Source organism: Lasioglossum baleicum, chromosome 8 (assembly GCF_051020765.1).
Source record: "Lasioglossum baleicum chromosome 8, iyLasBale1, whole genome shotgun sequence".
NCBI classification, from domain to species: domain Eukaryota; kingdom Metazoa; phylum Arthropoda; class Insecta; order Hymenoptera; family Halictidae; genus Lasioglossum; species Lasioglossum baleicum.
The window spans coordinates 14,312,936-14,340,322 of record NC_134936.1 but is presented as its reverse complement, the minus strand read 5'-3'; the positions used below and the strand labels follow the sequence as shown (position 1 = coordinate 14,340,322).

The 27,387-nt window shown below is 52.4% G+C and overlaps 1 protein-coding gene across 5 annotated transcripts in view; it reads left to right on the top strand.

The window, feature by feature from the left end:
- Gckiii (Germinal centre kinase III) overlaps positions 1–27,387 on the top strand; it is a 93,395-nt gene that overhangs the window by 7,373 nt on the left and 58,635 nt on the right. The window contains exon 2 of one of the 5 annotated variants that reach the window (XM_076428771.1): positions 15,777–19,068. The exons of 3 other annotated variants lie outside the window; for them this stretch is intronic. In XM_076428771.1, the coding sequence (XP_076284886.1) occupies positions 18,778–19,068 (291 nt within the window). In that variant the 5' untranslated portion in view covers positions 15,777–18,777. Of the gene's footprint in view, positions 1–15,776; positions 19,069–27,387 lie in introns of those variants that run through there. One more of the 5 variants, XM_076428773.1, reaches the window with a different exon arrangement.

Here is a 27,387-nt window from a genome sequence, read left to right as displayed (position 1 = left end):
GCACGTGTACACTGCCGTCCAAAAGTACGAGACCTGGATTTACGATTAGCGGGAGAGGGCGATATTATTTCCCGACGAGAGAGATATGGTTGAATCTTCCGTATCAACGATTGCGTCAATTATTTTCGCTTCTGCTTGGCACACCGGTTTTATTAGATCATCGCGGGCTAACATTCTCCTCGTTGATCTGGTATTTTTGGCTGGCAGTGTACCCGCAGTCTGCAACCCTGTGCGCGTCCATTTACATGCGTGCACCCTCGACTTGCGCCGCGCTGCACCTATGTACTCTGCTTCGCCTTCCCTGTGTTCTTCAACGGCGCGCAGGTGATAAGGTCGAGTCGTGTTTAACAGCGTTACACAGACTGTTCCTGCGGTGCGTGGTCGAATTGTTCGCCCTGAAGGTTGCAAGTACTCCTCCGATATCCGCTTCGATTTCGAAAATGTCCAAGCAAAATTTCTCTTGATTTTTCCTACTGGAAGCAAGAGCGACAATTTGAGTACTCAAGCTGCAAAGCACGAATAATTTCTAGAAGTTCAGACGTGGATCGGGTCACGTACTTCAGGCCCACCCGGTACGTGGATGCACTCGAGCATTCTACGTAGCCGAGATTGCAAGGAACGGCAAGGGTGGAGGCGGCATGTATTTCGGTACACAAACTATCGGCCGACGCGGCGCTAATCTCGAGCCGATGAAACTTCATTAGAACGACGGATTTAATTGGGTAAAGACGCCAGGAAGCGAACGTCTTCGCGGTGAGCCCCCGGTAAGAAGTTTTAGTCGATTAACGTGGCTTAGACTCTCGAACGGATAGAGATATTAGCGCCTCGGTCGTTCATCCGCGCGGAATCCCGGCGAGGCGCGTTCCGGCTAAACGATTGTCCGGCAAATTGTTTTAATGACGCGTGGTCGTGCGACGGGACCGCGATTCTGCTAGTTCACGCCGCTTTCTCGGGAACGCAGCCGTGACAGGTCAGGAGAACGTGTTTCTCAGTTTCAGAGGCAGGAAACGCTACTCCGTGTGTCACGGGGATCCAGTTTTCCTGTCTCCGCGGAACAGGTTTTTTTTTTACGAGCCAGAAACTCGAGTCGATCTCGACTCGCGGCTCCTTTTTTTTCGGCCCCCCCCCCCACTACCGTTGCTCGCGGGTCGTGGAAAATTAATTGGACACCGTGGCTGCCGGTTTTTAATAATTATAATCGCGCGTTAACCGGTCAGAGCCCTTCGCTTAACGAGCAAAGGTAAACCCTCCGACCGGGAAGACGAGTTTGTCCGTTCTTCGAGTTCGACTCCAGTTCTCAGCGATTCCCTTCCTTCTTTTTTCATTCAGTGTGCTTTAGTAAAACTATGTTTTGGCTAGGATGAATTAGGATGAAGCTAGGATGAAGACACCCAAATAATTCTGGGACTATGTACTACAGCCGGCCGTGTGTAATTCTCTCGTTCGGTCTGCTTAAGATACCTTTTAACGCTCGAAAAATCTTTCGATTGCCTTTCCCGACTCGCCGCACCGAGGAAAATCGACTTTTCGCGCGCGACAGGTTCCAGGTAAAATACGGCGGTTCTGTTAAAAAGCAACATTCTCGACGCATAGTCCGTTCACCTTATCAACTCGGTTCGCTATCTGTTTCGGCACCGTCGCCGCTGATAACGGGCCAGTTACGTAACGAGTGGTAGGAACGAGGGGCGAACGGGAGTCGCTCGGTGCCCGGGTTCCGGCGAAAAGAAAAGGAAAAAACCGGCCGGCTTGCACAACTGGTTTTCGTTCACGGTGAAAGGAAATTCCGATTCCGCGGTGATGCGTTGCGTGCGTCCGTCTTCGAAGAATCGGGATGGTGCTCTCCGTCTAATCCGGAAAAAACTCGATTCTATTTGCGGCGAGGCCTTCGGATTCCTTGGACAGGTATCCGCGGTGACGCGATCCGAGGTAAACGCAACGAAACCAGACGGCGCGTTGAACCGCGTACCCCTTTTTCGAGTTCGCGAGCCGCGTCTCGCAACGTGCTTGTTGAAGTGCAACGTTCGCCACTTCGCGCTTTAACAGACTGTATTTCTCGCACGGTCAGAGGGCCCTCCGCGAGACAACCATTGTAACAATTACTCATTCGAATGGTTTCCATGAATTGTTTCACGCCAACTGCGACGCACAAGTTTTATAACAAACTATTTGCGTACAAGGTGACATCGTGCCATTGCATTTCTATATATTGAACAATACTTGGGCACCACGGGTCGTTAACCCGGTGTCCGGATGATTTGTGCGCGACGAACGCTTGTTCGAGCTCCCGTAAAGGCGAACGAAATAAATCGGAGCGTTTTGGTGCGGCGAACGCGAGTACAATGTAGCCTGTGCGAGGGTGAGTCAACGTTTGTTCAGAATATGGCCGACTAAAATTACACGGCCACTTGTGCGCGTATCGTTAGAGGTCTGTTTCCGTTAATAGCATGCTCGCGTCATTTGTTTTGGAGGCCTTTAGGTTGCTCGAGTCACGGTTATCGCGCAGATAAAAGTTTCAGAATATGGAAAGCGAGTTTGTCTTGCTCGAGCAACAGGTAAAAATTTTGAGCAGGAGTCTCGATCGGCGAGCTCGTTTGATCCTCTTTTCTCGCGATTCCTCGCCGTTCCGAGGATCCTGTTTGCTTTCTGGTCGTAACTTCTCGACGCCGCGACACTCGAAAGTGGTTGTAACGATCGGAGAAAAGGACTCGAGAAGCCCGCGCTCGAGTTACCAGAAAGCGCCGGCTGATTCTTGACAAAAGTTCGCGACGAAAGATCGTCGGAGCGTGGGACCGGGGCGAGGCTTCGGAAAGCTCGACAAAGAAGCGATTCAAGTTCCCGGAGATGTTTACGTTGACTTCGCGATTTGATATTCGTTCTGCTTCCTGTTCGGCGGAGAAGAGGCTGCAGTTTGAAACACGCCAGCTCTGTTTGCGTTCGGCTCGTCGCCGGCGGAGCAGACGGTCGTTGACTGGCGCAGTCGGCGAGCGAATTTTTCTGCATCGTTCGGCCGTGCCTCTCGCACAATCGGTGCATTCAGCCCCGGCATCGATCTGTCGTTCGCCCGCGGTTCGATCCGGTTCAACCCGCTCGAATCCGCGCGAAACACCGTGACCCGTCTTTCGTGAATGCATACCGCAAGGAGAGGTGTTTGACCTGAATTGGCATTTCGGCGGTAACACGCCTTTCAGCCTGGCATCTTTTGTCCGAAAGACACAGGCTATCGATCTGGGCAACCGTCGACGGAGCTGCACTCCGTCGCGTCCCGGGGAACAAAGGATAACGCGATCCGGCGTGGAGAACACTCGAGAGTAAATGCAACTCGGGAAGAATTCATTTAAAAGCAATTACACTCGAAGGCGAGTGACGCGGCGATCGTGGGTATCGGAAACGTCTCGATCCCCGGTCGATCGTCGCTTGGTAGGACTAGGAAAGGTGAGACCCCTCGCGACAGATTCAATCGAAGGCGCAGAGTCAAAGGGGAAACGGTAGATTATCGTCAGACGTTCATGAGGATCGCCCCGCAATTCTTCAAGCTGTGCGAGTCAACGTCGAGGCTGGCTCGATAGAGCCAGGGAGATGTTGGATGTTGCGGGCTAACACAGGAGCTAATGGAACCGGGTTTCGATGAATTTAACACCTGTGTCGCTGGTTTAAGCCCGTAACTCTATCGACCCTCCTCGAGGGAGAGGAAATCGACGAGACTGTGGGATCTCGGAGGGGGTTGGGCGTAGTTTATCGAGTTTGAGGGTATGGGGCCGAGTCGGGCCGGGCCCCGGGGGTACGAAGACAGAGGCTAGACCGACTCGAGGAGAGCAGGAATCGGTAGGATCGTGAGAAACACGCGGTCGAAAGGAAATGAGGTATTCCGAGCAGTGGGCTGCGTTCCTCCCGCGAGTGGAAGGGAAGAAGGCAGGAAGGAAGCGTGGAAGGAACCAGAGGCCTCTGCTTGCCCGAGAGAACACGGTGAAGATGCGGCCTCCGGGATAATGGAATTCCTCGCTTGCTCCCCTCACCCACTTCTCGGTGTTCTCGGTGTTCTCAGTGTCGGGGTAGGTCCTGCTCCCTCGTCGAGGATCTCGAGAATAAAGCGGAGGCTGCGGGCATCTCCCCCGATCAGACCTCGATCCCCTGGAAACCATCAGAATGCGTCCATAATTTATCGAGCCTTCGAGCCGCGTCTTCGGGAAAATTTATTCCGACTAATTCTGTTTCGCAAGCTCGCTCTCGAGTGCACTCGGGGAACGTTTATTATACGGCCATCGATAATTGCGTCGTTACGAGTGCCGCGTCCTTCGTCGATTTCGTTGTCGGAGGTGCGCCGATCTTCCTAACAGGATCGATGGTCTGAAACATTCCTCCAGGCGGTGGTCCTCGCTATACATTTGAATTCGAATTCGAGTCGCCGCAGCCGCGCTTCTCTCTGTTGCGAATTCGAGCAGGTTGGCCGCGGCGTCAAAGGGGTCGCCATCGTTGCCGAGCGACGCGTGCGGCTGACGGATATTCCATGACGACTGATTGACGCGGATGACGTTCCCAGGCACCGGCTTGCCCGGAATCGCCAATTAAAACATAGTCAGCTCCGGACATCGACCGACTCTGTCAGCAATTATACTCGGCTACAAAATTTCTGCCCGCGATCGATCACGGTCGTCGAACGGAATTTAATTGTCGGACACAGAGGACGCGCTGGACACCCGCTCGCACCACCGCTCCGCGCGTCCCACTAATTTCGATCTCTTAATTATTCCTCGGAAAACCCATCGAGACAACTCGATCTCTCGTTCGTTCTTTTGTTTTTTTTTTTTTTGTTTTTTATGTCTCCTCGCGGTTCGTTGATCCCTATTCCCGATCGATCCGCTCGAAGCACTACTTTCCCGAGCCCGGAAACACGACGATCCGCTGACCGCGTCAAAGCCACAGTCATCGAACCGTCATTATCGTTATCAGTCCAGCCATCGAACATTTATCTGCCGCGTTAGGCTGCTCTCGCAATTAACTTGGCCGAGTAGGATCTCTCGCTACCGGTTTCTTATCCTCTTCCCGTTTACGGTTTCGAAGCCAGCGACCGGATTATCATAATCGCGGCGACGCTTCTAGGCGAATTCCTTCTAGGCCTCCGTCGAAGCGTTCGTGAATATAAAACAGCTAATGGACATACTGCGAAATAATTAAGCGCCGCTATCCCGGTCGATTAAACGAAAGCAATAAATAGTTATCGGAAGATATAATGGGTAGCGACGAGCTAATTGGTTAACAGGTTGAACATCGGCGGGGAGCACAGCACCGTGCCAGTTATTAGGTGTCCATTTTCGGCTGTTCTACTCCGGTCTCCGGCATCGTAATTCCATAAAAGTTTGCGTCCCAAGTTTTTGTTTCTCCGCAAGCAACGCGCGCGGCAATTTCGCGCGCGAGAGCGCGGCCGGTGGCAAAGCAGCCAGAACAAAACGACGGTCGCTCCAGTGATTTTTTTACGGGAAAATTCGCTCGCGCAGCTGAAACACGCTCCACTTTTGCCACCGCAGAGAAAAAAAAACCGGTGAGAGGGAGGAGAGAAAGAGAGAGAGAGAGACGGTTGGAAAGCGGGCTGCGGCAACGAGAGGCCGTCGTGTCGACGTTTCAAAGAATTCGTGAGCCCGTGTGTAGGCGCCTTAAAACATTTTGTTCCGCATTGCTTTCTAACGCGTTCCACTTTCCTGGAGATTCTCCGTTCGGTGGAATCTGAATGTTGTAACACCTCGACGAAGCCGGGTCGAAATATTTCGCCGCGAATCGACGAGCTGCACCGGTGAAACGCGGAAGAGCGGGTCGGAGCCGATTTTCGAGCCACCTCCGCTAGTTTCCAATCTGTCGATATCGCCTGTCTCGACCTACGGTCCAGAAAAATATCACAGGGCGATTATAGTTAGCTCGAAGGTTCGAGAAGTGGCCTGGTGACCATGGCCGCCTTCGCCAGCGGAAGGGTTAATCGCAAGGCATCCGAGTCTCGCGATGGAGTCGCAGCCGTGAAATCATTCTTCGAATCGGCGAGTTCCTTTTCCGCGTGCCGCCCGAGATACTCGTGATTTCTACAGAGATCCAGGGGATCCAGAGGATCCGGCGCGAGGACGTTCGCGTTAAACGCGCCAGTTATTCCGTGGTTGGTGTCCACTTCGGAATCCGTTCGCGCGGGGGGATCTCGCGAGTCTCCGGGCGGATGCCGCGCGCTGCCACGTCCCTGGAACTTCGCGTTTTATTACCGTTCTGACGCGGACGATTCACGGGTTGAAACGCGTCCGAATAGAGACGGCCGAGAAAGAGAGAAATCCATTACCCTGCGGGGAGAGCTTTCCGCGGACGGCGCTTGTAAATCAGTCGGCGGCTTCCATCGACAGCCGCGTTGCCCTTTGCTACCCGGTGTAATCCGGTAGGGAACGTTGATCGACAGGGACGTCGGAGTAAAACCGTCGAACTGTTGCGGCCGACGGCGAACGGGAGCTCGCGATATATGCGAGGAATTTTTGCTCAGCGGAAGACCGTCGAATCCGCGGAAGCGATGTGACAACGCGTTCGGGAAATACCGCGCGCGTGTCGAGGAATATATGCATGAAATTCGTAGCTGGTTCTCGCGTGCCGATCATCGAGAGCCACGGCCAACTCGGGGGATTAAAAGTTTCCGCGGAAAACGCGGCGCGGCGTGTCGTTAATCGTTCCGCTCCCGCGGAAAATTGTTCTTCGTTACCGGATCATCTGTTCGCGATGGAACGAGACGGAACGAAACTCGGCGATCACGCGGTCGCTAAACGCAGCAATAAGTCACGCTATTGCGTCTGAATTGGTTTTCAGCTGCATTCTGTCGTCCGCGTCGACGCTAAGTCGCAGCATACGTTTACGTAAGACGCTGTTGTGCACGTGCGCCGCGACAAAGTGCATTTCATGAATTGGATTAGGCTGCGAGGACGCCGGCGTACACCTGACCCTACACTCGAGCCGGCTCGACCGTGGTCCCATTGATTGCTACATTCCGCGGATTTTATCTCGGACCTGATAGAATCTGCGATAGGATCGACGGATATAGATAGGGTAAAGTGCCCAAATATTTTATGCAGTTGTAGATGCATTTCCTCCATATAAGATTCTGGAGTCAAGTTTGTTAAAAAATTAATACAGCTTGGGAAAAATATTTTTTTTTGTGGTGTGTCATTTGCAGGTTTCAGCGAAACGGGTTCTTAATATGGTACACCTCGAGTCTCTAATATGACACCTAGTGCCATATTCGGCACCCACACCAAGAATGTCAATTGCTATACCCATATTAGGGAACCATTGGTAGTGCCATATGTATTGGGAACTCCCCGTGGACTGATAATACTAGCTACTGACAAAGAGAAAATGAATTTCAGCCCACACCAACAGTTCGCAAACGTTAATATAAATAAATTGAAACTATAGATATGTTCAAATATTTCGAAATCACTTACCTTCCTCGAAAAAGACAATCGAAAATCTAACCACAGAAATATTCAACACGTGGAGACACAACTGGCGGAGGATCGATACTGAAATCTATAGAATGGTGCGATTGCACTGCACACTGTTGACTAATCATGGTAAACTATTGTTTGAGGATATTCTCACTAGAGTGCGACTTCTCCTTTACAAGATATAAGGTACATAGTGCCATAATAGGGGACTATACTATATTTGGGCACTTTGCCCTATGTATTATATTCGTGCAAGACGTTCGAACGAGAGACAGGCTTGGAATTTACGTCTCCGAATGATTTCTGCGTCGAGTATTCTCCACGCGTCTTCAGGAAGCTGTGTGCTATCGAAGTCGGCTAATTATGGTGGCTCCCTTGTAAGTTCTAATGATCCTATCGTTATTCTGAACGACATAACAGAATCTCTAGTGTAAGCCGGGGCTAATGAGCTAATTGATATAGCGTTATAGTCCCGACGCGACGACGGAACGCTAGACTCGGCTGCCGCGCTGTTACGCAAATTGCCGCGAGGAATCGATTTCCGCGTGGGAGGAACGGCAGGACGCAGGAGCGAAATCTTGTCGGACGTCTGAAAACTATTTGATTTCTGGATGGGTAGGCTCTCGCGGCGGCAGACAGGGGAAAAAGAGACTGACGGAGGAAGGTGGTTTCGTCGTCGAGAGGCGGATGGGAATTGAGAAGGGTTGAAACAGGTGGTTGAACAAACGTGGCAGCGTCGGCAGGCTTGTGTTTTTTTGATATCTTGTTTAATTAGATGCCAGGTCTCTCTCTCTACTTTCTATTTCTGCGGGTTTCGGGCCCGCTTCGAAGTCACCCTTACCTTTGTCCGAGGCTCGTTACGCCTCGTTTAACCCTCCGAGCGAAGACTCTTTTATTAATTTCACCTGGGAGAAGGAACGACTCTCCTCGCTTTCCTCGCTCTCCTCTCGCTCCGAGGAAAGCATCACCTGGGGGAAATAAAATATTCCGTCGCGGCGCTCGTATAAATTTCAAAATGATGCGAGACAGTTTTTCCGTCGTGTCCCGGAGCGACGAGACGCCTCGAACGGTTCACGGGATATACGAGGAGCGAAGGTCCTTGCCCCAGGACACGCGCCCCGCAGACGGTCGATGGCAAAGGGTAACAACCGAAGAAATACGAACGTATTCCGCCGCGAAGGGTGTCTACCCACTCGAGCAGTCCCCCCTCAGCCGATCGAAACCCGGTTATTTTTCGGTCCGTGGCCGCAATTAGCTCGTTCGCGTCATTAGCGTGCACGCGTGCTGTTTTCCTGGCACCGATGCAAATTGTGTTATGATGCAAACGTCCGACAGGATTTCGTCATCTGAACGATCTACTGGAACAGGAAGAGTACTATGCCTATTACGCGGCAGAGGTGTCCACGTTCGGTCGAACCGTAAATTATTCCGGCAGAAGCCAGCTTCGACAATAGCTCGCGGCGAACGGGACAGCGGAGACGGATTGCAATCTGAAAATCGATGCCGGAAGCACCGAAAATACCCGGCTCGTTGTAAATACGTTATGATCAGTGGCGGAGCCCCGTCACTCCGATTTTCGCAGTGAGATAAAATCCATTTCGAAACGTCGGCTTCCAGGGCGAATTAAGGATTAACGTTCAATCCCGTGCTCAATTCCGCCGTTGCGTCGGCTAGATCTCGAGCTCTCGCGATTTTCGTTTTCGAGCGGAGAGAAAAATCCGGTGGCCGCGTTTTCGATGCTAATTAACGATCGGATCGCCACGCGAAAGTACGACGTGGCTCTTCTAATTAAGGGCGGCGAGATTCCGCCGATACGTCTGAATACCCGGGGTCCCGGCCTCGTCTCAATGAAGCGGCGACTTTGAACGATCAGATAAAGCGATAGCGCGGGGAATTAGAGGGTGGACGCCTTTAATTAAGACGATCCCTAATCAAATAGTTTCGGCAGACGGATCGATGAGGGGGGAGAGTCAAGGGCAAGTCGGACGGGTCTAGGGGCAGCTTCGAACCCTTCTTCGCGGAGATTGTTATTTAAATGTGTTAAGCTATGTTCACACTGGCGCAACTGTAAATTCTTGGGCTGAATTCGCGATCCACGTCGCATCGCACCGCCTCGAATCTTCGACGGGCCTTTAAGACTCCCATGAAACGCCCGTGAGCCATGGGAATGGAGTGTATCGAGAGACGCGGCGGATCCTAATTGGAAACAAGTGAAATTACACACCGTAATATCGAATAAACCGACCCCGTGGGCCGGGCGCGTTCTCGCAATCAAAGGGAGCCCGTTCGATTCCTCGTTCAATTACGTTTCTGTTCGAGTTAACGTGTCCTTGAAAGGGGGATGGGATATTAAATTTGTTCCGAGCGGCGATTCCCTTCCGGCGAGGCGGGCCTACACCTTTCTTCTCTCTTTCCTTTCTCTCTCTCTCTCTCTCTCTCTCTCTCTCTCTCTCTCTCTCTCTCTCTCTCTCTGGTTTCCTTTTTACGGGCTTGTTCGTTTACTGCAGCCGAAGCTCGCGAAGGTGTCTCCTTATCCGGGAGCGTAATTTATCTCGGCGATAAAAGTCCTCGGTGCTATTGATCCCAGAATGACGGGCAGACGCTTTTACACGCTGCGCGAAAGGGAAGAGAGATGGAGAGGTAGAAAAGGAGAAGAGCATCGCGTAGGTGCTACGCTCAGACGCTCAGCCGTCGGCTGCTGCCTGAGTGCACCGGCCAGTTATAGTTCCGCCGAGTCCCGCTAATGAAAGATTATGCATTTTCATCGTGACGCGGTAAACGCATTACGGATCTACCGCGTGCGTTCATCCTCGCCGCTCAGTCGCGGCCGTCGCCGTTGATAAACGCGACGTGAAAGAGATCCAACAGCTCGATAAATAATTTATCAATGGAATTACGCCACCGTTCCGTGTTTCACGCCGCGACGAAAAAAACGACTTCCGTTCGCTCACGATGAATGGTCGCTGATTCTGATATGGAAATATGTACATACAGCTGGGTATTTTGTCGTCGCTTGCTCGCCGGTTAACGACACGGATTGGGTTTGAATCCAACTGTCCGACATTATTATTTCACGATGAAATCGATAAAGGTCTCCGAGAGCAAAGAGCTGGAATACGAGATCGGTAGCTGTTTTCGGTAACCAGAAATTGGATTAGTAATCTGGATATCGTGGCCGACGTTCCCGCGACGGAATGTCCGCGCGGAAAAGGAATCGGGCGGTCCCCGAAATTGTCCGATAATTCAGTTTATACGAATATCATCGAGTCCCGGCGTTCCCCCGTCTGGAATTCTCGCCGAGGTTCCAGAGATCGATGAATATTTAGCAGCGAACGTCTCCATCGTCTCGGGGCCCTCGGATTATTCGGGATAGCCGTGGAACGCGGCAATTTTTCTGGACACGCTACGAAGAAGCAGCTCCTCGTCAGAAACGGTTGCTTTCTCCTCGTCGCGGGCTGATAACGCGTCGCGTCTCTTAATCTCGCGGCGTTGCGTCGCGAGCGACTATCGCCCGTCACCTCTATTTACCTGGATAATAGTCTGGTGTAATTTAATGTTGCGCCGATGAGGAATTGGCTGAGACTCGGCCAGCACGGAGCGGCTGGATACCGACGGTTTCGCAACGACAACGTAGCCGAGTCGACAAAGGAAAGCGTCGACGTGTATCATCTTGTGAAACACGCTCCGCGAGCGCCGGCAAGAAAATACATTAAGCCCGTGACACGCGAGAGGAGGGTCCATATCACGGTCGTTTAGCTAGACACGCGCGTGAATTATACTATAGTTTCTGGCAGCCGCGTTTAATATTATTTATTCCCTTATTTATCTGAGCTCTCAAGGATAATAGCGTAACACCAGTTCGAACGAATCGCAAAGAGTGATGTAAATTGTCAGGATTCGAAGTGCTCTCGTACAGTAAAAAGCACCATTAAATGTGCCCCTTCATATGAAGAATATTTTATATAAAACATTTTTTCATATTCCTGCTGGTTTCCGTGATAATTGACTGTCTCAAGATAAATGGACCACCCTGTACGTCCCGCTGGTCACGAACAGGGGAACAAGCAGTCTTCAATGCGTCTTAAAAATGCAATTAATCATGGAGGGATTGACCAGGTGTTTCTCCCTACATGTATTAAGGGAGTTTTTTAAAAATCTTTAAAAATCCAATCGGCCCCAAATTTTTTCCAGATCATTTTCTCAACATTTGTCACAATTCTGGGATACGGGGTCAAAATTTTCGTCAAGTATAGCTAAGATCCACCCTAATTCGCATGCTGCATGCTTTCAGAACTAGACTGCGGATTTTATGCATGTATGCCAACAATGGGTAGGTGCAATTTCATCAATGTATTATTGAGTACTCGCTAAAATGATTACGGAAAGAATACTTGGCCCTGTTTCGTACAGTTGCCGCAGAATATTTTTATTCTGCATGAAGATCCACGGACTGTTCGTACTCTGTAAAAACAATTTCAGCGTGCGCGGAGATTGATGGGAAAGATTGGATACAAAGGTCGAGGGAAGGGAACACACGGTACACACGTCACCACATCGAGCCCCGCAGCTATTTTAATTCGCGGCGCAGCCGGAACGCGAGCCCGGCAATTCCCGCGACGGATCCGGGAGCCGGAAGTCTTTTAATTGGACTAATCGATATTTCATCGCGGCCATTGAGCAAAGTCAAGCTCCAATTAGCGCTGTCACGCGGCTCGAACAATACGAGGGCCGCGGTCGGCGCGGCGTGTGCGTCCGCCAGCAAAGCAAATTGTATCGCTAAGTTATTCCGTGCAACAGGGTGGTCGTCGAAGTTCCGCTCGGCGTGCGTTTCTTTCTGTATTTTTTCCGGCGACGGGTTTCCGCTCGTTAACCGGGCTACGCGCGCTCGCAACGTACGTCCCCGTTTTCCGCGTTTTCGGCCGCATCTGTCGCGCGATTAATATTTTAATCAAGCGGCGCGCGGAAAAGTACGGCCGGTGTTTATGCGCGCTGTAAATTGCGTTCGTTCGGTCGACCATTAAAATTCATGGACGCCTCGGGGACGTGTATCACGGCGAGAATTTGTTTTTCTTCGTTGGCCGCGGTGCCGCCGGGGCCATTACCGGACCGCTTCCCACGAGTACAGCAAATGGTCCGAGAGCCATCAGTGGTTTTAATCAAAATTGCGGATCTCTCGGCGGGGCAGCGTGGAAAAATCGGTGACTCCTTGAACCCCGAAAAATTCGAAACCCGTTCTCGTCGCTTCCCACTGTTGTTCCGGTTCTAATCGCCCGGCGACCTTTCCCCTAAGCGTGTCTACGTGGAGTTCACAGCGAAGGTTTTCGCGACACGATTGCCTAAACAGGCCAGCGTGTTGGCTTGTCGCGAATCGAATACGATAAGGCTGACTCACGCGCGACTGCCACCGATGGTCTTATCGGAATCTAGCCTGTCCCCGTGCAAATATTTGCCGTCATCATTAAGCGCTCGATAAAGCGGAATCACAATCAACGTTCCTGAGCGATGCGTCAGTCCCGATACAGGAACGCTGTGACTCGAAACGCGAGAGCCGAGGACTCTCGTAAAATTGAGGGATGAGGCGAGGATCCTCGAGCATCCTGGTCTCGCGAAGAACCTCGGTCGTCGTTACGACTACGCTTGTGAAGCGTGGCTGCGAGCGTGTGCTCGCTTGCTCGCGGTGTTCCGCCTCTGTTCCGCCAACGGCCGGGTCGTTACACGGCGTTTCCACTGATTCACCGAGGTCCGAGTCGAAACGAGGAAACGCCTCGAGAGTCTAGCCTCGGCGGCGACTTGCCCAGACGCCGCAACTTGGCACGGAGCTACCCGCGAAGGCGATTTACTCGTCGGGATCAACCGTGGCCATCTTATTCGAGAGATAGTCGAAGCTCGCGCGTCGATTCCGTGGCTCTCCGGTCGTTATCTCCGCCGAGAATGAGAAGAACGAGAGGAAAGTCTTCCGACCTGTCCCCCGTCGAACCTGCGGTTACTTGGAGCGAGTTCTTTATCTTTCTCTTCTTCACCCTTTCACGAGAGAGCCGACTCCGTCCGCAAAATGGTGGTCGAAACCCTGAAATGGGAGACGAAAGTATTCGCTCAGATTTACGATTTAATTTCTATCTCATTCAATAAATTGCTTCCACTTTATGGGATTTTCCGAGGCTGCTGGATTGGCACTGGAAGCGTTAAACCGTTTCGAGTACTGCGAGAGACCCTGTCCGTGAGATAATGATCACACTCTCCCGGAATCGCGGGGCAATCGAATTTTCGGTGACGACGGGGCGGATCTTCAGAGGCCTCCGGCCCGCACGTGGACGGTAAAACAAATAGCCCCGGCCGTTTTTAATGGGGTCCCTGCAGGGGTGGCAATCTCCGCGGTGTATTCGAGCCACGAACTCGTTCGCAGCGAACGTTAATTAACGTTAATTAATTTTACATACTTAAAAGCGCGGAGGATTCACGACTTCCCTCTGCCAAGAGACATCCGGATGAAGACCTGTGTACACACGGGACCGCTATTTTTCAATTGGCTTCTCCTGAACGTTCATCAGAACTCGCCGGAATGGGGCACTGGCTCTGTCGAACCCTCTATCGTAATTAAGCGAGCTCGACGGTGCCGCGCCGCTTTGACGTGCTGTCTTAACCCGTGAACGGAGCTTGACGGTTGACCTCGTCATCGGAAAGCACTTTTGCGGCGCTCGCAGCGATAGAAATCTCAGTTGAATCTTGATACAGTCGTACTCTACAGTTACGTTCTACATAATTGGTTCTAAGGTAGTCGACGTAATTCAAAAAGTCGAGGCATGTCTGTACTTTAGAGATCAGTGAAAACTTGGTGCGCCATAGCGTTCCCGAGTTAAATCCGAGTTCCCCAAGCGTATCTGCCCATGGTGCTCGATCCGGTCCAAACCGTGGAGCGAGAATAATCGCCTCGCAGCTTCCCCCGGGCGAAAAGAACCGACCGGTTTCGGGCGTCGCATTAAAAGTCGGCCGTTAAACCGACTTATCAAGCTTCTTAGTCCGCGATCTCGGAGAGGGCGGGGTGTCGAGAAGTCGAAGTTTCCGGGATCCTCGATGAAAATTCATTGCGTCGACGGGGACAGCTTTCGCCTCGCGAGAACCGACTCGATCCTAACGTGGAACCGATCGCTATTCCTCCCACGGGAAGGAGAACGGTGGCTCTCGATTACTCATCTTTCGTAGGAGCGGAATCCCTCGGATCGTGACACACCCGCGAAGCGGGACAAACACGGGAACGCGATAATTTAGGATCACATGAGGTTCTCGGAAGTGGGCCGGTGTCGTCGCGAGGACGGGGAAGAAAGACGAACGACGAGGATCGAGCAAATGGACGATGGAGTGACGTCACTCGACACGTGTGTAACGTGTCGTCTGCATAAACGTATCGCTGGCACGATGGAACCAGAAAAGTTGTTTAGAGTTAGTCATGAGGATCATGGTACGCTGTCACAGCTTCCTATCCGGGGAAGTAGGTTTCGAGAGATAAGACCGTTCGCCGGTGGGACACGGGATTTTATCGTCCGTCGACGATTGCGTCACGCGGACGGAAATCTCGATGCCTCGTTACTGCGAGCGACGCGCGACGCATCGTTCTGTGACACTATTAACGCAATGGTTTGCCTCTGCCGGGCGCGTGTGACTCACACGGCGGCTGCCACGGTATCGCGTATGAAATATAGGTTCACGGGAAGCGGAGACTGAAATTAGATTCGTTTACTGGCAGCGGCGTTCACCGAGACGATCAATGTCGCCCCGGCGAGGCTCTCTTACCGTCTCGCGTCACGGAAAAATTCAACTCGTAGACCGCGCGCTTGTCTGTCCCCCGCCGTATTTGGCCTATTACATTTTTTAACTCCACCTCGGAGAACACAGCTCGAAGATCGGCGGACATTTTACTCGTTCGGAGAACGTCCACGGGCGTAAATCATCCATTATAGAGGCGCGACGGTTTGTGTTTCGATCTCGTACGTCTTTTTCGTTCTTACTTTTCCTGTATCTTCCCGCACCGTGAAATGGAAAACGGGTTACGGGAACGTGCGCCCGAGAAAAATTAATGTTTCATGCCAGTCGGTAAATCTTGGCGCGGCGGACCCCTCGTAAGCGCTTTGTTATACGTTCCGTCGAGTATCGCGAGAAAGAGCGAGAGAGCCGGGTCGCAGCCGGGTAATCGATATGTTTACTAGCCGGTCTTTCTCGGATTCCGCGCACCGAGTCGTCGAAACGTCGCGTCGCACGATCCCTGAACGTAGGCTCCTCCATTCTAGAGCTTCCAATAATTGCTTCTCTTTTCTGTTGCAGGTAAGAGGCCACGATAATTAGGAGGCGAGTCATTCGATTAGCAGCCGGGCACGTTCGCCTAAGTGACTTCAAATTGGTTCACCGTATCAATCTCGTCTCGCGGCGAGATTATATTCCCTTCTGCGTCATTAGCCGTCGAACTATCCAGGATCGAGGACCAGGACAAGGATGTTCGTTCCCTCTCCCACCTCCTACACGAAGAGGTTCGAAAACCAGCATCGTTGTAGAAGGGTCGTAATAGTTAGGCCGCGGTTTTTCAGCGAAGTGCTAACAAAGTCGGAGCGGGTGCTTTAGGTTCTCTCAGCGAGTTGTCGTAGCGAGCGGACGCGAAACAATATCCTCTCTTTTAATCAAAGAAGCTTGGCGGGACTCCAACGAAATTTCGTCGCAGTCGCGGCACGTCTGGCTCGTAACTAGAGGGCCTTGATCGCGAGAGACCGGGGCGAGAGCAGCCAATAAAGGACTGCCGGTATTTATACGAGCCCGGGACAAATTATCGGTCATACGTGGACCGTCTTTGCTCGCGGGGCAGCGTTTCCGGCGGACCGCGGATTTATGGGTTTCCTCGAGGGTCTGGTCGAGTCGGCTTGAGTCGATTTGAGCTGTGGCGGTCGAAATTACACGACACGCGAGATTCGTCGTCGGCGTTGCACGGAGGCGATCGATCTTCCGCTCGTTCGTCGCGCCAACGTCGAGAAGTTGCTCGCCTCCTCCGGGCACCACCGCGACCATCCTTCAGCCCGCTCGGTAGAACCGGTTTCCCTGGTCCGGGCTCTGGTGCACCGAACTCATCTCGTTCGCGGAATGAACCATCGCGTCGCCGTCATCCCCTCTTCCCCCCGCCCTCGAAATCCGGCGAATCTTTATCCCTTCTGAAGGAGAGCGCGACCGCGAATCGAACTATCGCCGCCCCTGGTTTCGTATTTCTCCGGCAGACGAAGGGAAGACGAGACGAAGACGGAGCGCGTCGGTTTCCAGGCTCGACGGAGAGGTGAATATTCATGTTTTCGGGACGCTGGCTCGCATTGTGTCCTCGGGATTCACGGCAGTCCCGATCGGCTCGTTAATCCGGAGGACTCGAACGTTCCCCGAGACCTCGGACAAACCGGAGACCGTGCCTTCAGAGAGACTCGGAATTTTATCGAGTCCCTCCAGCCTCGAGATTCGGTCTCGATCGTTCTCGGTGCACGTTAACGAATCGCACCCCCGATACTATTGATCAACTTTTTATCGCATCATCGCGCACCCCTCGACGGCTCCCCTCTCGAGGGGCGCTCGTTTTCTTAAGGAAATAGCGTCGGCCATCGGATTCGTTCGGCTCTCTCCTCGCCCCCTTGCAACCCTGGCAGACTCTAATTTATTTTGCCGGTGGCTCGCGACACAATAGAAAAAAGTTGGGTCGAATGAAGGGACCCGACGCTTGCGGAAAACTGTCGCAGTTTTCGCGCCGTCAACGGGAAAGTTTCGATTGCGGAAGTTAACGTTCGCGACCGACCGATGTGCCGGCGTTGTCTGCGAACCCTGCCAGGGGTGGGTGTTGCCCTTAACTTTATTCGGAGCTCGGTAAGTCTACGAATATTGCCGAGCGTTCATAAAGATTTGGGGACGACGAAATCAGCGATATTTAAAATTCAAATTCCACGATTTTTCTCCCCGTTTCCGGTTGGATGGGGATAGGAAGGTATCGGTTCGTTCCTCGCGGAGATTTGTCTACCGAGTGCCGTTTCTTCCGCTCCTGTTAATAAGGGTAGAATTAGAGTTCCCTTCGGTGAATGCAATATTCCTCTCCTCTTTGTCCGTTCCCACGAATTTTATCCAATCGGCGAGAAGTGCCGGTCCTGATATCCGCGGAGCCAACCCTAGGTCTCTCTCCTTTCGATTTATCCGTTCCCAAGATTACGCGAATGTCGAACCCTAATTTACAATCCTAATTTACTTCCGTACAAAAATATGGGGAAACTTTGCTTCCGAAACTTTTAGTATCCGTTATCATGCAATATTCATTCCCCCGCTCATTCTTATTTATATTCATGATCGTGAGACGCGTTGTCGCGGCTCGCGTCCCCGACCAGTAATTAAGTCCCTCGTTTTCGGAGTTCGAATAATTTGATTTTCGATTACCTTCTTAGCGCCACGTCCATCCGGAACACGACGAAAACGGCCCGAAAATCCTATTATTTCTGGCGATCGTGATACATGATTCATCTCTCGTTGCCTCGGTCGTTCCAAGGATTAAATATTAATCCATTCCGCGAATCCATCCGACCCGGCGATTCCCGCGTTTCCAATTATAGTTCGAAAGAGGAACGAACTGCAACGCCGGAGACAATCCTGCCCGTCGTCTAGAAATCGGTGGCAATCTCGAAATCCCAATTTATCCCGCGTCATCGCGACCTTCGTGACAGAGTGCATCGTCCTCCACCGAAACCATTCCCGAACCCATCCGTTTTGTTTGTCCAGCGAGAGAACCTCGCCGGTTTTCCATTTTCAGATGAACCGAGCGGAGGACCGACGAGACAGAGACAGAGTAAATTTTTCAACGCTTTAATCGTCGTTGAGTTCTTGAGCGAAACTCGATTCGCGGGGTAGAAACGAAGATGTTCTCCGCGGGGCGAGGAATAACCCCCGAATGTCCAATTTATCTTCTTTGTGCCGGGCGACCTTCGGCTCGGGGTACATCGGCCCCAAACAACCGAGACTCTTCTCCTCGCTCGTCATATTCCTAAACTCTTCCACCCCTTCGAGCATCGACGGGAGAGAAGAGTAGCTAGAGAGACAGAAAGAGAGAGAGAGAGTGAGAGGGAGAGAGGGCTGAGGGGTGAGTTTTTGCCAGGCGAAGTAATTCCACCAGCAGACACCCCCTCCAGTTTGTCGGGCGCGTGGCGATACACGCAACCCCTCCCCGCGTGGTTTCCTAGCAAGAATGGTGGGGAAGGCTCGTCAGGGGGTTGCGACGTCGATGCGGGGGAGAGAGAGAACCACTGGCTGACCGGCTAGCTGGATGGTTCGCCGGCTGGTTGGTTGGTTGGCTGGCTGGCTGGCTGGCAAGGGGTTGCGTCGTGGCGCCGCCGCCGCCGCCGTTGTCGTTCTCGTTCCCGTTCTCCTACGCGAATCCGTTTCCCGTAAGGGAGCTTTCAGTCGACGCGCGACTGTCCCCGAAGACGCGTATACGTGCACCCTCTGTTCCGAGACTACCCCCGTCCGTGGTGCTCGCTCACCTGTGCTCGTTGGGGGTTGCGCAGCCAGGCCTCGGCACGGCGCGTGGCCAGCGACCGGACTCGTCCTCGAACAGGTAAAACCCCGAATAATCATCATTTGCTTTCACGTTCACTCGAGGGTTGTTGAACCAACAACCAGTCAAGGACAATGTGGATGGACAATTCCAGAAGCTCGCTCTGAAAATATTCTCCGTGCTCTCCGTTCTACTCTCCGGTCGCGTCAGGTCGAAAGAACGCCGCTCGTTTTATTGTTCCCCCGCGTCTCTTTCTCTCTCACACCCTCGCCCTATCATGCGGCGATTCTCGCCGGCGCTCCAGCCAAATCCGGAGGAGCATAAAGATAGTGGTGGCGTTGCGGGTATACCCTTGAGTCATCGACGCGTACGCGCCAGCAATCGCCCGTCTCTTTCGAAGTAAGGAGCCCTTGACACATTATCTACCAGCGATTACCTCGTATTTTTTAATGGCCAAAGACGTTTTAGTGAATCCCTCAACAGCAACAATTTCTCAGAGTTCTTCTCAAAGTGCGAAACAATATACGAGGCACGTTAGAAAAGTACTAATTGTTTTGTTACCATGAATCGTATTCTTTTTACACCTGAAGGTTGTTACCTTCAAAATAATTCCCTTGGGCAGCTACACAGCGACGGAGACGTTGTTTCCAGTCTTCGTAGCACTTCTGGAAGGCTTTTGCTGGAATACCTTTCAGCTCGTCGGTTACGCTCTTCTGGATATTATCCAAAGTGCTAGAATGACGCCATCTCAAGTGTTTTTTGATCCGGAGGAATAGAAAGAAGTCACAGGGACTGAGATCCGACGAATACGGGGGCTGAGGAACCACAGGAATGTTATTTTTTGCCAAAAATTCGTTAATAGAGATTGCCGTGGTGCAGCATCCACTTCTTCTCGGCCTGCGGAAAACGAGTTGTGCCATCGGAAAACTTGTGCCCTGGAAAGAGAATGTTCTCCACAAGCTGCCTTTATCTTTTCATAAGTTACAGTAGCGGTTTCGCCAAGCTTCGCGCAAATCTTGATGGCGCAACGTTGTTCACATTTTTGCCGCTTCATTTTTGTAACGCACTTGATAGTCACTACTTCACTTCAGACCCTGTCGACACTCTTCTAGTAACAATAGCAACTTGAAACGAGTATGGACAACAAAGTCACGATTCAACCTAACTGCCTTCCGATGTAGAAGGCAACAGCGCTGTCGGTTGATGGACAGTGTTGCCAGTCTCATTACTTTGCTAACGCACCTCGTATACGTAATATTTGCTGACAAGTGTACACGCTTCCGCAAGGTGCTTCCGCAAGAAATGTCGCGAGTTATTCGTCTGTGTATTCGCACCTTTAACGGCGAACGTGCTCGCCGAATATCGACCGCGAGCCTTTTCCGTGGCTGGTATCGCCCGGCTTAATTGCAATCGATAGAACTTTCTTCGCTAGGTTTATTTTTGGAACGACCGGTCGCGGAAGCCCGTGGAAACTTCTCTCGCCATCGACTCCGAGCAGAAGGAGAGGCGAGAGCCGTTAGCCGGTGGACACGCGACGATCGCGAATCAAAATTCTCTGCCGAACGTTGGGGGATATCGAGTCTGTTCCTAGACAGAGGAGCGATCGCGGGGCACGAAACATCGCGGAACCGTTTCGTGTCCCGTAAGAGACACGCGGACGACGAGACTCGCCGGTCTACCTGACGGCGATACCAATTTCCGACTTGTTGACGAGCGTCGCGTGACGATCTCGCCGGTTTCTCTCTCGCACGAGGCGATTCGCTCGAACGAGCCTTCCCGATCTGGTTGCGTTGGGTCGCCATTGTGGAAGAACCGGTCACGAGACGCCTGCCTCGCTATCTTTCTCTTTCGTGGTCGCAAAAAAAAATCGTCGATGACGTCTTGCTCTTCGTTCCTCTTTTTCCCGAGACCCTTCGAACCATTTCTTCTCCTCAACTTCTATCTAATCGAAATGCAATAGAACGATAGAAATTTTCTTGCAGAAGCTTGTACGGTTACCGAATACTTTCGCAAATCTCTGGAGAAAATAATAAGGGGGGAAATCAGATAAACGACCAACAAAGATGGTTGCCCGAGGTTTCGCAGCGCGTCTGCTCGTTTTTCTCTCGTTTTACAAGGGTCGAGGGTGCCCGAAAAATGTCGGGGGTATCACAGACATTTTATTTCCCCGAGACTGTTGCGGACGGAGTTTTCACTTGGGTCGGCTCGCGATAAAACGCGTACGAATTCGTACGTGACGGTGCTACCCGGCTCGAAGAGTCCCGATAAAGTGGCTTACCATGATCCGTTCCCTGTCTGGCGGTCCTCAAGGGACAGCTACCCACCGGCGAAGATTTACGGTGTCCATGGGGAAGAAGTTCGGAGACGACGGTGCAGCAAGCACCACCCCCGGGGGTTGCTTTTTCCTCTTTGGGGACGTAGAACACGCGGAAACAAAAGAACGATCGCCGGAGGGTAAGAAAACGAGAGGAGGAGAGCGAGAGAGGAGCTGTTTGCCTTCCCTCGGAGCTTTCGACGTCTAACTGGCGCTTCCGGGGTAACGAGCCGCGAGCGGATCCGCCGAAAAATCCGCGAGCAACGTATTTTTATCGTGAGTCGCCGGAGGAAGACATATTTCAGCGTTTCCCTCGCGGTTTCGACCGGCTTCAGTGTAGTCGGGGAACTCGGGCTGTCCAGCAAGGCGCGGAACACGAGGATTTATCGCTCGAATCCGGAAGCCCGTGGCTAACGAAAGGGACACAATGTGTTCTCGCACGCCCCGCAACCCGTGCTCGGAATATTCGCACGCGTTTAATACGCCGCCGGTTATTTTACGGGATCGTAAAGTGGTCGGCAATAAAAGCGTCGCGCGGTGGAGACTGCCATAACTCAGACCCGCCTAGAAGTCGGGCCCCCGCCTAATGTTAATAAGTTACGAAACCCCGCAACAGGAAGCTGCCTCGATCGGCAGCTCGGACTGTGTCCTATCGAGCCTCGGGCAAAATCGATTCGTCTCGTAACGTTTCGATCCGTTCCTTTTCGCGATTGAGAAATTATTACAATTGCGCAAGACGAGGAGATTGTTCCTGTTCGAACCTGATGCAACACTTGTTGAACACCGAGCCTCGTTGCGTTTCCTTTTAGGTCTGAACGAAATTTTCGTCCGATCACCGAAACCTGGAAGTATCCGAAGTAGTAATTGGAGGCCGAGAGCGAAATTGCGACGGCAGGGATTTTCGAGGCGGTTGCAGCACCGTGATTATTATCAATCGAGAGAACGATCGGGGAGACGCTAAATCATCCGAAGACGCCGAGAGTTAGAGCCGCAATTTTCTCCTGTGATTCATAACGTCGTCTACGCTGGGTAATTCATGCACGGCGCGAGGGTGTTATCTGATTTTTCCGTGAAAGAGAGAGAGAGAGAGAGAGAGAGAGAGAGAGAGAGAGACGCGTGCGTGCACGCGGACCACCCCGGACCGCCATTTTTCGTGCGTGGAAGGTTCTCGGGCCATTAGGAGCACGCGAGCCACCGGCTCGTGTTCGCCATTCTACTCGCAATTGCTTGGATACCGTCCTGTCGTTCGCCTTGGAGAAAAATTCTTGCCAAAATCCTTTCGCCACGGCAAAGAATTCTCGCGAATCCAGCGAGACAATACTCGAGAAAAGGGCTTTATCAATTATTTAATCCCGCTTCGTTCTGGAATCCTTTTGCAATCTATCTTCTTTGTAAAGCACCAGTTTGAAGCGGGGATCGCAGGAGGGTAGGGCTAAATTAATATTTTAATCAGTACAACTGTTTAACGAAGCCTGGCTAACGCGATTATACGGGCCTCGATACTTTCCAGGCCGGTGTCGGCTGAAAAGTAGCCTGGCCGTCCGTCGTTCGGGATTTTTCTCCATCGCAGGGAAATGCTTTCACGGAGTTACGCGTGGCGGGAACAGAAACACGGGAGGGAAAAAGCATTCGCAGCGAGCGGTTTCGCTCGTAAAAGTTGTTCTCACGGGCGGAACGGTGCGTCTGGTGCGATGCACCGTGATCGATCGTCGACGTGTTTGCGCGCTCGTATTTTTAGACGGCGGGCTGGCAGGTGAGAGATCCGCCCGGAGTCGGGGACTCTCCTTCTCTCTGTTTCGCGCGCTTCATATCCGAATTTCACATTGGACACCTGACAGAGGCGCGATTCCACGGAGACGTTACGGGTGCCGTGAACCGAAGCCATTTAGTTATTCGCGACAACTTCGTCGCCTATTTTCCATCCCGGGATTATCGGGAAGCGAGTTAACGTCGACTCGCCGCGGATATTTATCTCGAATTTGCTGTCGGAATCGCGCGAGGATATTTGCTCGGGGAAATTATCCGTGACTCGGCCACGGGGCTCCCGTATTTATGGAACGTTTAAAAAGGAAGGCGGGGACTCGCGTCGATTTTTCAGTGGCCCGTGGGAGGTGGATAGGACGCGATGTTTGCGCGCTGAGAAGATCAAAGCCTCTCTAAAAATATTGCTCTCGCGTCTATTTGAACACGCGACTCGCTTATTTCGCGCGACTCGAACACGCGTAACTGCCTTAAAAATAAACCGGTGGCTCTCTCGCAGAGCGTTTCCGGGTCCGCTGGAACGTTCCGTGCCGGCGTGGCGCGCGATTGCCTGCCTTCTGAGGATTCCAGGCTCTCTGCCGATCGAACGATTTAATTTCAACGAATTTTCTGCTTGACCGGGATTTAAACGTCCACCCGGGTACTGAGAGCGGCCTGAAGCGCGAGAACGAGTCCGTTGCCGAGAGAGAAAAAGAGAATCTTTCTCTCTCTCTCTCCCTTGAGCCGCAGATGCGACTGCATTGTGGAACGTGTCCGGCTCTGCGGATCGCAGATAGGATTCATGAAAACTGCTCCATAGAAATCCTTCGCGGACGAGCGAGGCTCGTACCCAGCACGAGGAAACGTATTGTTTGTGGGAGACAGATTCATTTAGACTCGTCGCTCGGCTCGATCGAGCACCGGACAAACGCGAATCCGAAGGATAATCCACGTTCCCCGACACTTCCTGCGACGTTCGAGGCTGTTTCGTGCTTTTTACGCGAGCCTATTCTCCCGACAAAACTTTCTCGTCGCTCCACTGGCCTGTGGCAGATGCACGCTACAAGCTCTCGAGCGGATCCGAGTCGACTCGGGATCAAGCGAACTGCACAGTACATTAAAACCGAATTAACCTGGATTAGGCCCTTAAGCGGTTAATATCGGGGCTTCCGAAATTCGTCACGCGGCCGAGCTTCCCTTAAGTCGACCGCTAGACAACCCTCGTGCCACGGGAATTACAATCAGCCCTTCCAAACAATTTGCGAATGAACGGCAGTCGAAGTTCGTCGGATAGAAAAAAAAATACGTGTTCGTTACTTATCTCTCGGTAATTCCTTGTAATCTGATTGGCGACATTCGTACGTCAGTTTCCCGGGAAACAGGATTTGTTTCGGACAGCACGTGACGGCGGTCGCACGTTCGCATATATTCGCCGATAGTTATCGATTCCAGAAGCACTTATAGATACAGCGTGTCATTCGCTAGTCTGTTTATTTATCGTAGATTCAAGGAAAAGAGTTTCGCTGCTGCGGATTCCGCGAGAATCAATTTGCTTCTGGTATTCGCGGGTGCGCGGTGTTATCGCGGCCGATAAATCATTAAGAGAACACCGATTCGGTCAAGGGATTAACGAAACCAACACGATTCGCCGGCCTCCCGTTAATCTCGGACGTTCCATTAGGCAGTGTTCACAGCGGCGCGTTCCGAGCACAATGCGCTCGCTCCCGGTCCTGTAATCCGACCGCATAAAGACTGCCACCGTGTAATGCAAGGGAATCCGCCCTCCGTTCGCAATCGTGCCCGCCAAACGACACTCCGGATTGTTTTTAGCAGCGATCACGCTCGACGAGCACCAACCATTGCCCCGTTAATTCGGTCCGCTTAAAGCCGCGTCCTCCTATTCTCCTGCCTTGATTACGTTTTACTCCCGCGGCCTTCTCTTCCTTCCGCGGTAACGATCCCGCGATTTCGACCCTCCGGATTACATTTGTTTCGACACGAGAACAGAATGTTCTCTTTGATTACGTCGCAAAGCTCTGGTGTGCCAGCAACAGAAAATAAGTCCGAAGTTTTTCGTTCTTTTCGTTAAAACGACTATTTTACCAACAATTTGTCCGCTCGTACACCAGGGAATGTTAAAAGGGCCGAGCGCATTCGGTTCGTTAAATGGCTGACGCAGCGGCCGTGCAGGATGCGGAAAGTCTTGCTGGATGTTTTTTATTCTGTAGAACGGTGCACCGCCGCGCGGCGCATCGGGGATTTCAGTCGGGAAATTCATTATTAACACGAGGGAAATTAGCATTAACGTGCAGTTGCGCCCGAAACTGCATCGCGGCGGGAATAATTGCGGGATGCAGCAGCAGTCGCTGTCGAAAATTATCGACGGAACGCAAATGCGCGGAAACAGCCGAGCAAACAACCGTGCTCCGCCTGTGGATAGCGCCCTGTAAAATCGCCCGACGAAATAAAAAGAACCGATTGGCCATCGGGAACGACCATCGGCCAGAGCAGCATCATCGTTTCCGGGCTGCATCGTCGGTCGTCGCCGTTAATCGAATTCGTCGAGAGTATCAAGTGTGCATAACACTCGTCGGGGAAACGCGCGCGAGCGCGCTACCGTGGCCCCCGTGGAAACTCGGAAATTGTCTATTTGTACGCGATTTTCCGGGCCACTTTGATGGGAAATTGCGCGAAATCGAGGGTGCGCGAGAACGTCAGAGAACCTCGATCAAACGAAACACGCTCTCCCGATCCGTCCGATACCCGCCGCCTCTAATTCCGCTCCGACGCCGACAACTTACAATTTATCTCGTCGCGTACCTGCCAACAAATGCCGAACAAAACCCAATTTCAACGATTCCTCTGCCGAAACGAACAACAAACACATTATCTGCAAGCTGGACGTTCTGAGAACGCCGAGGCCCTCATTATTCTCTTTGTAGGAGAGCGTGAATCATGCATGGGCACAGTTTGCCCGCCGGGGCAATGCCCTGGCTCTGCGAAGACCGAGAGCGTCGAGGCCACGCCTATTTAGGCCATGCCTGCTCTCAGTGGAGAAAGACTAAGTCAGGTGGTCTGCTGTTACGGCTCTATTAAACCTGCGCTGCTGAGATAGCATTCAGGATTATCTAATGCGAAACAATTCTCTTCTAAATTGCTCTCTAGGACACTGGTCCAGCTCTGTCAGAATCACAAGCATTGAAACCACGCCTGTTTAGTGTGCTTTACGCGGAACAATATGAAAGAGCGATTGTCTGGTGCAACCCTCAAATCGCGTGCAGTCGACGTCTCTTCGTGAAAGCTGATTGTCGCGTCGGATAGTTCGTCAGTGCGGAAAAGTTGATTCAGAAAGCGGTATTGGCTCCGCGGAACGCTCGCGCGCGGGTAATTATATTTCACGCGTACTTGTCGCAGGGAGCGGTCTGGTCGTGGCGCGGTGTTTCTAACTGGCAGTGTTGTCTCGTCCATCCCCATTTGCTCGCGTTCGTTACGCGGTCGCTCGCGTTATGGAGGTTCATTGGCGGGGCCATCCGGCGTGCACAGAGCGCAGGGTGCGTTCGCCCGTGTACGTAATCGCGAGCTCGCGTGCTGTCGAATCACGGTCATCGTGTGTCACGTGCACTCGCGCGCCGAGCATCGAGCGTTGCACAGGAAATGCACCGGTGCGGGTCCGCGCGATCTATGCACACAGGGTGTCCGTTCTTATTGCGGTCACCGATCACCGTCGACGGACACTCGATTACCGGGGCATTTGACTTTCAATCGAGCAGATCGCCGAACGGGACGACGAACATTCGGTCCGATCGCGATTGCGCCACCTCGCTCGTGAAAGTTTGCAGTCGCTCAACCGTAAGACAGACCGCGGGGTCGCGTGTAACTCCTGCAGAAACGCCGCGGCGGCTGGTTCGCAGATAAATTACCCGAGTCTAATGCCATTGGCTCGAAATGAATCGCGCGCGGATATTGCGGAGGAGCTTTGTCGCGGGGATACCGAGCCAGCCAGCATTTCCGTCGATGAAATATCGGTCGCCGCTGTAAAACGCTCTATAATTGACCTCGTTATGTAATCGATCGACCGGCCAGTCCGTGTATTGACCGACGGGATTACGATGGTCCGCGTACCACGCTTAATTAAATGCGGCTAACGAGCCACTGATAGGGATTATCAAAACTGTGACAGCCGAATGCGTCGCGCTCGAGCGCACCGTATCGGAGAACGGACGGACGAGGGATCGATGCACCGTTCCGACGCGGTTTCGTGAAAAAATTATCGCGGTGTTGCGCCTACCGACGCATCGCGCGCGGATCATCGACGAGTCTAGCTC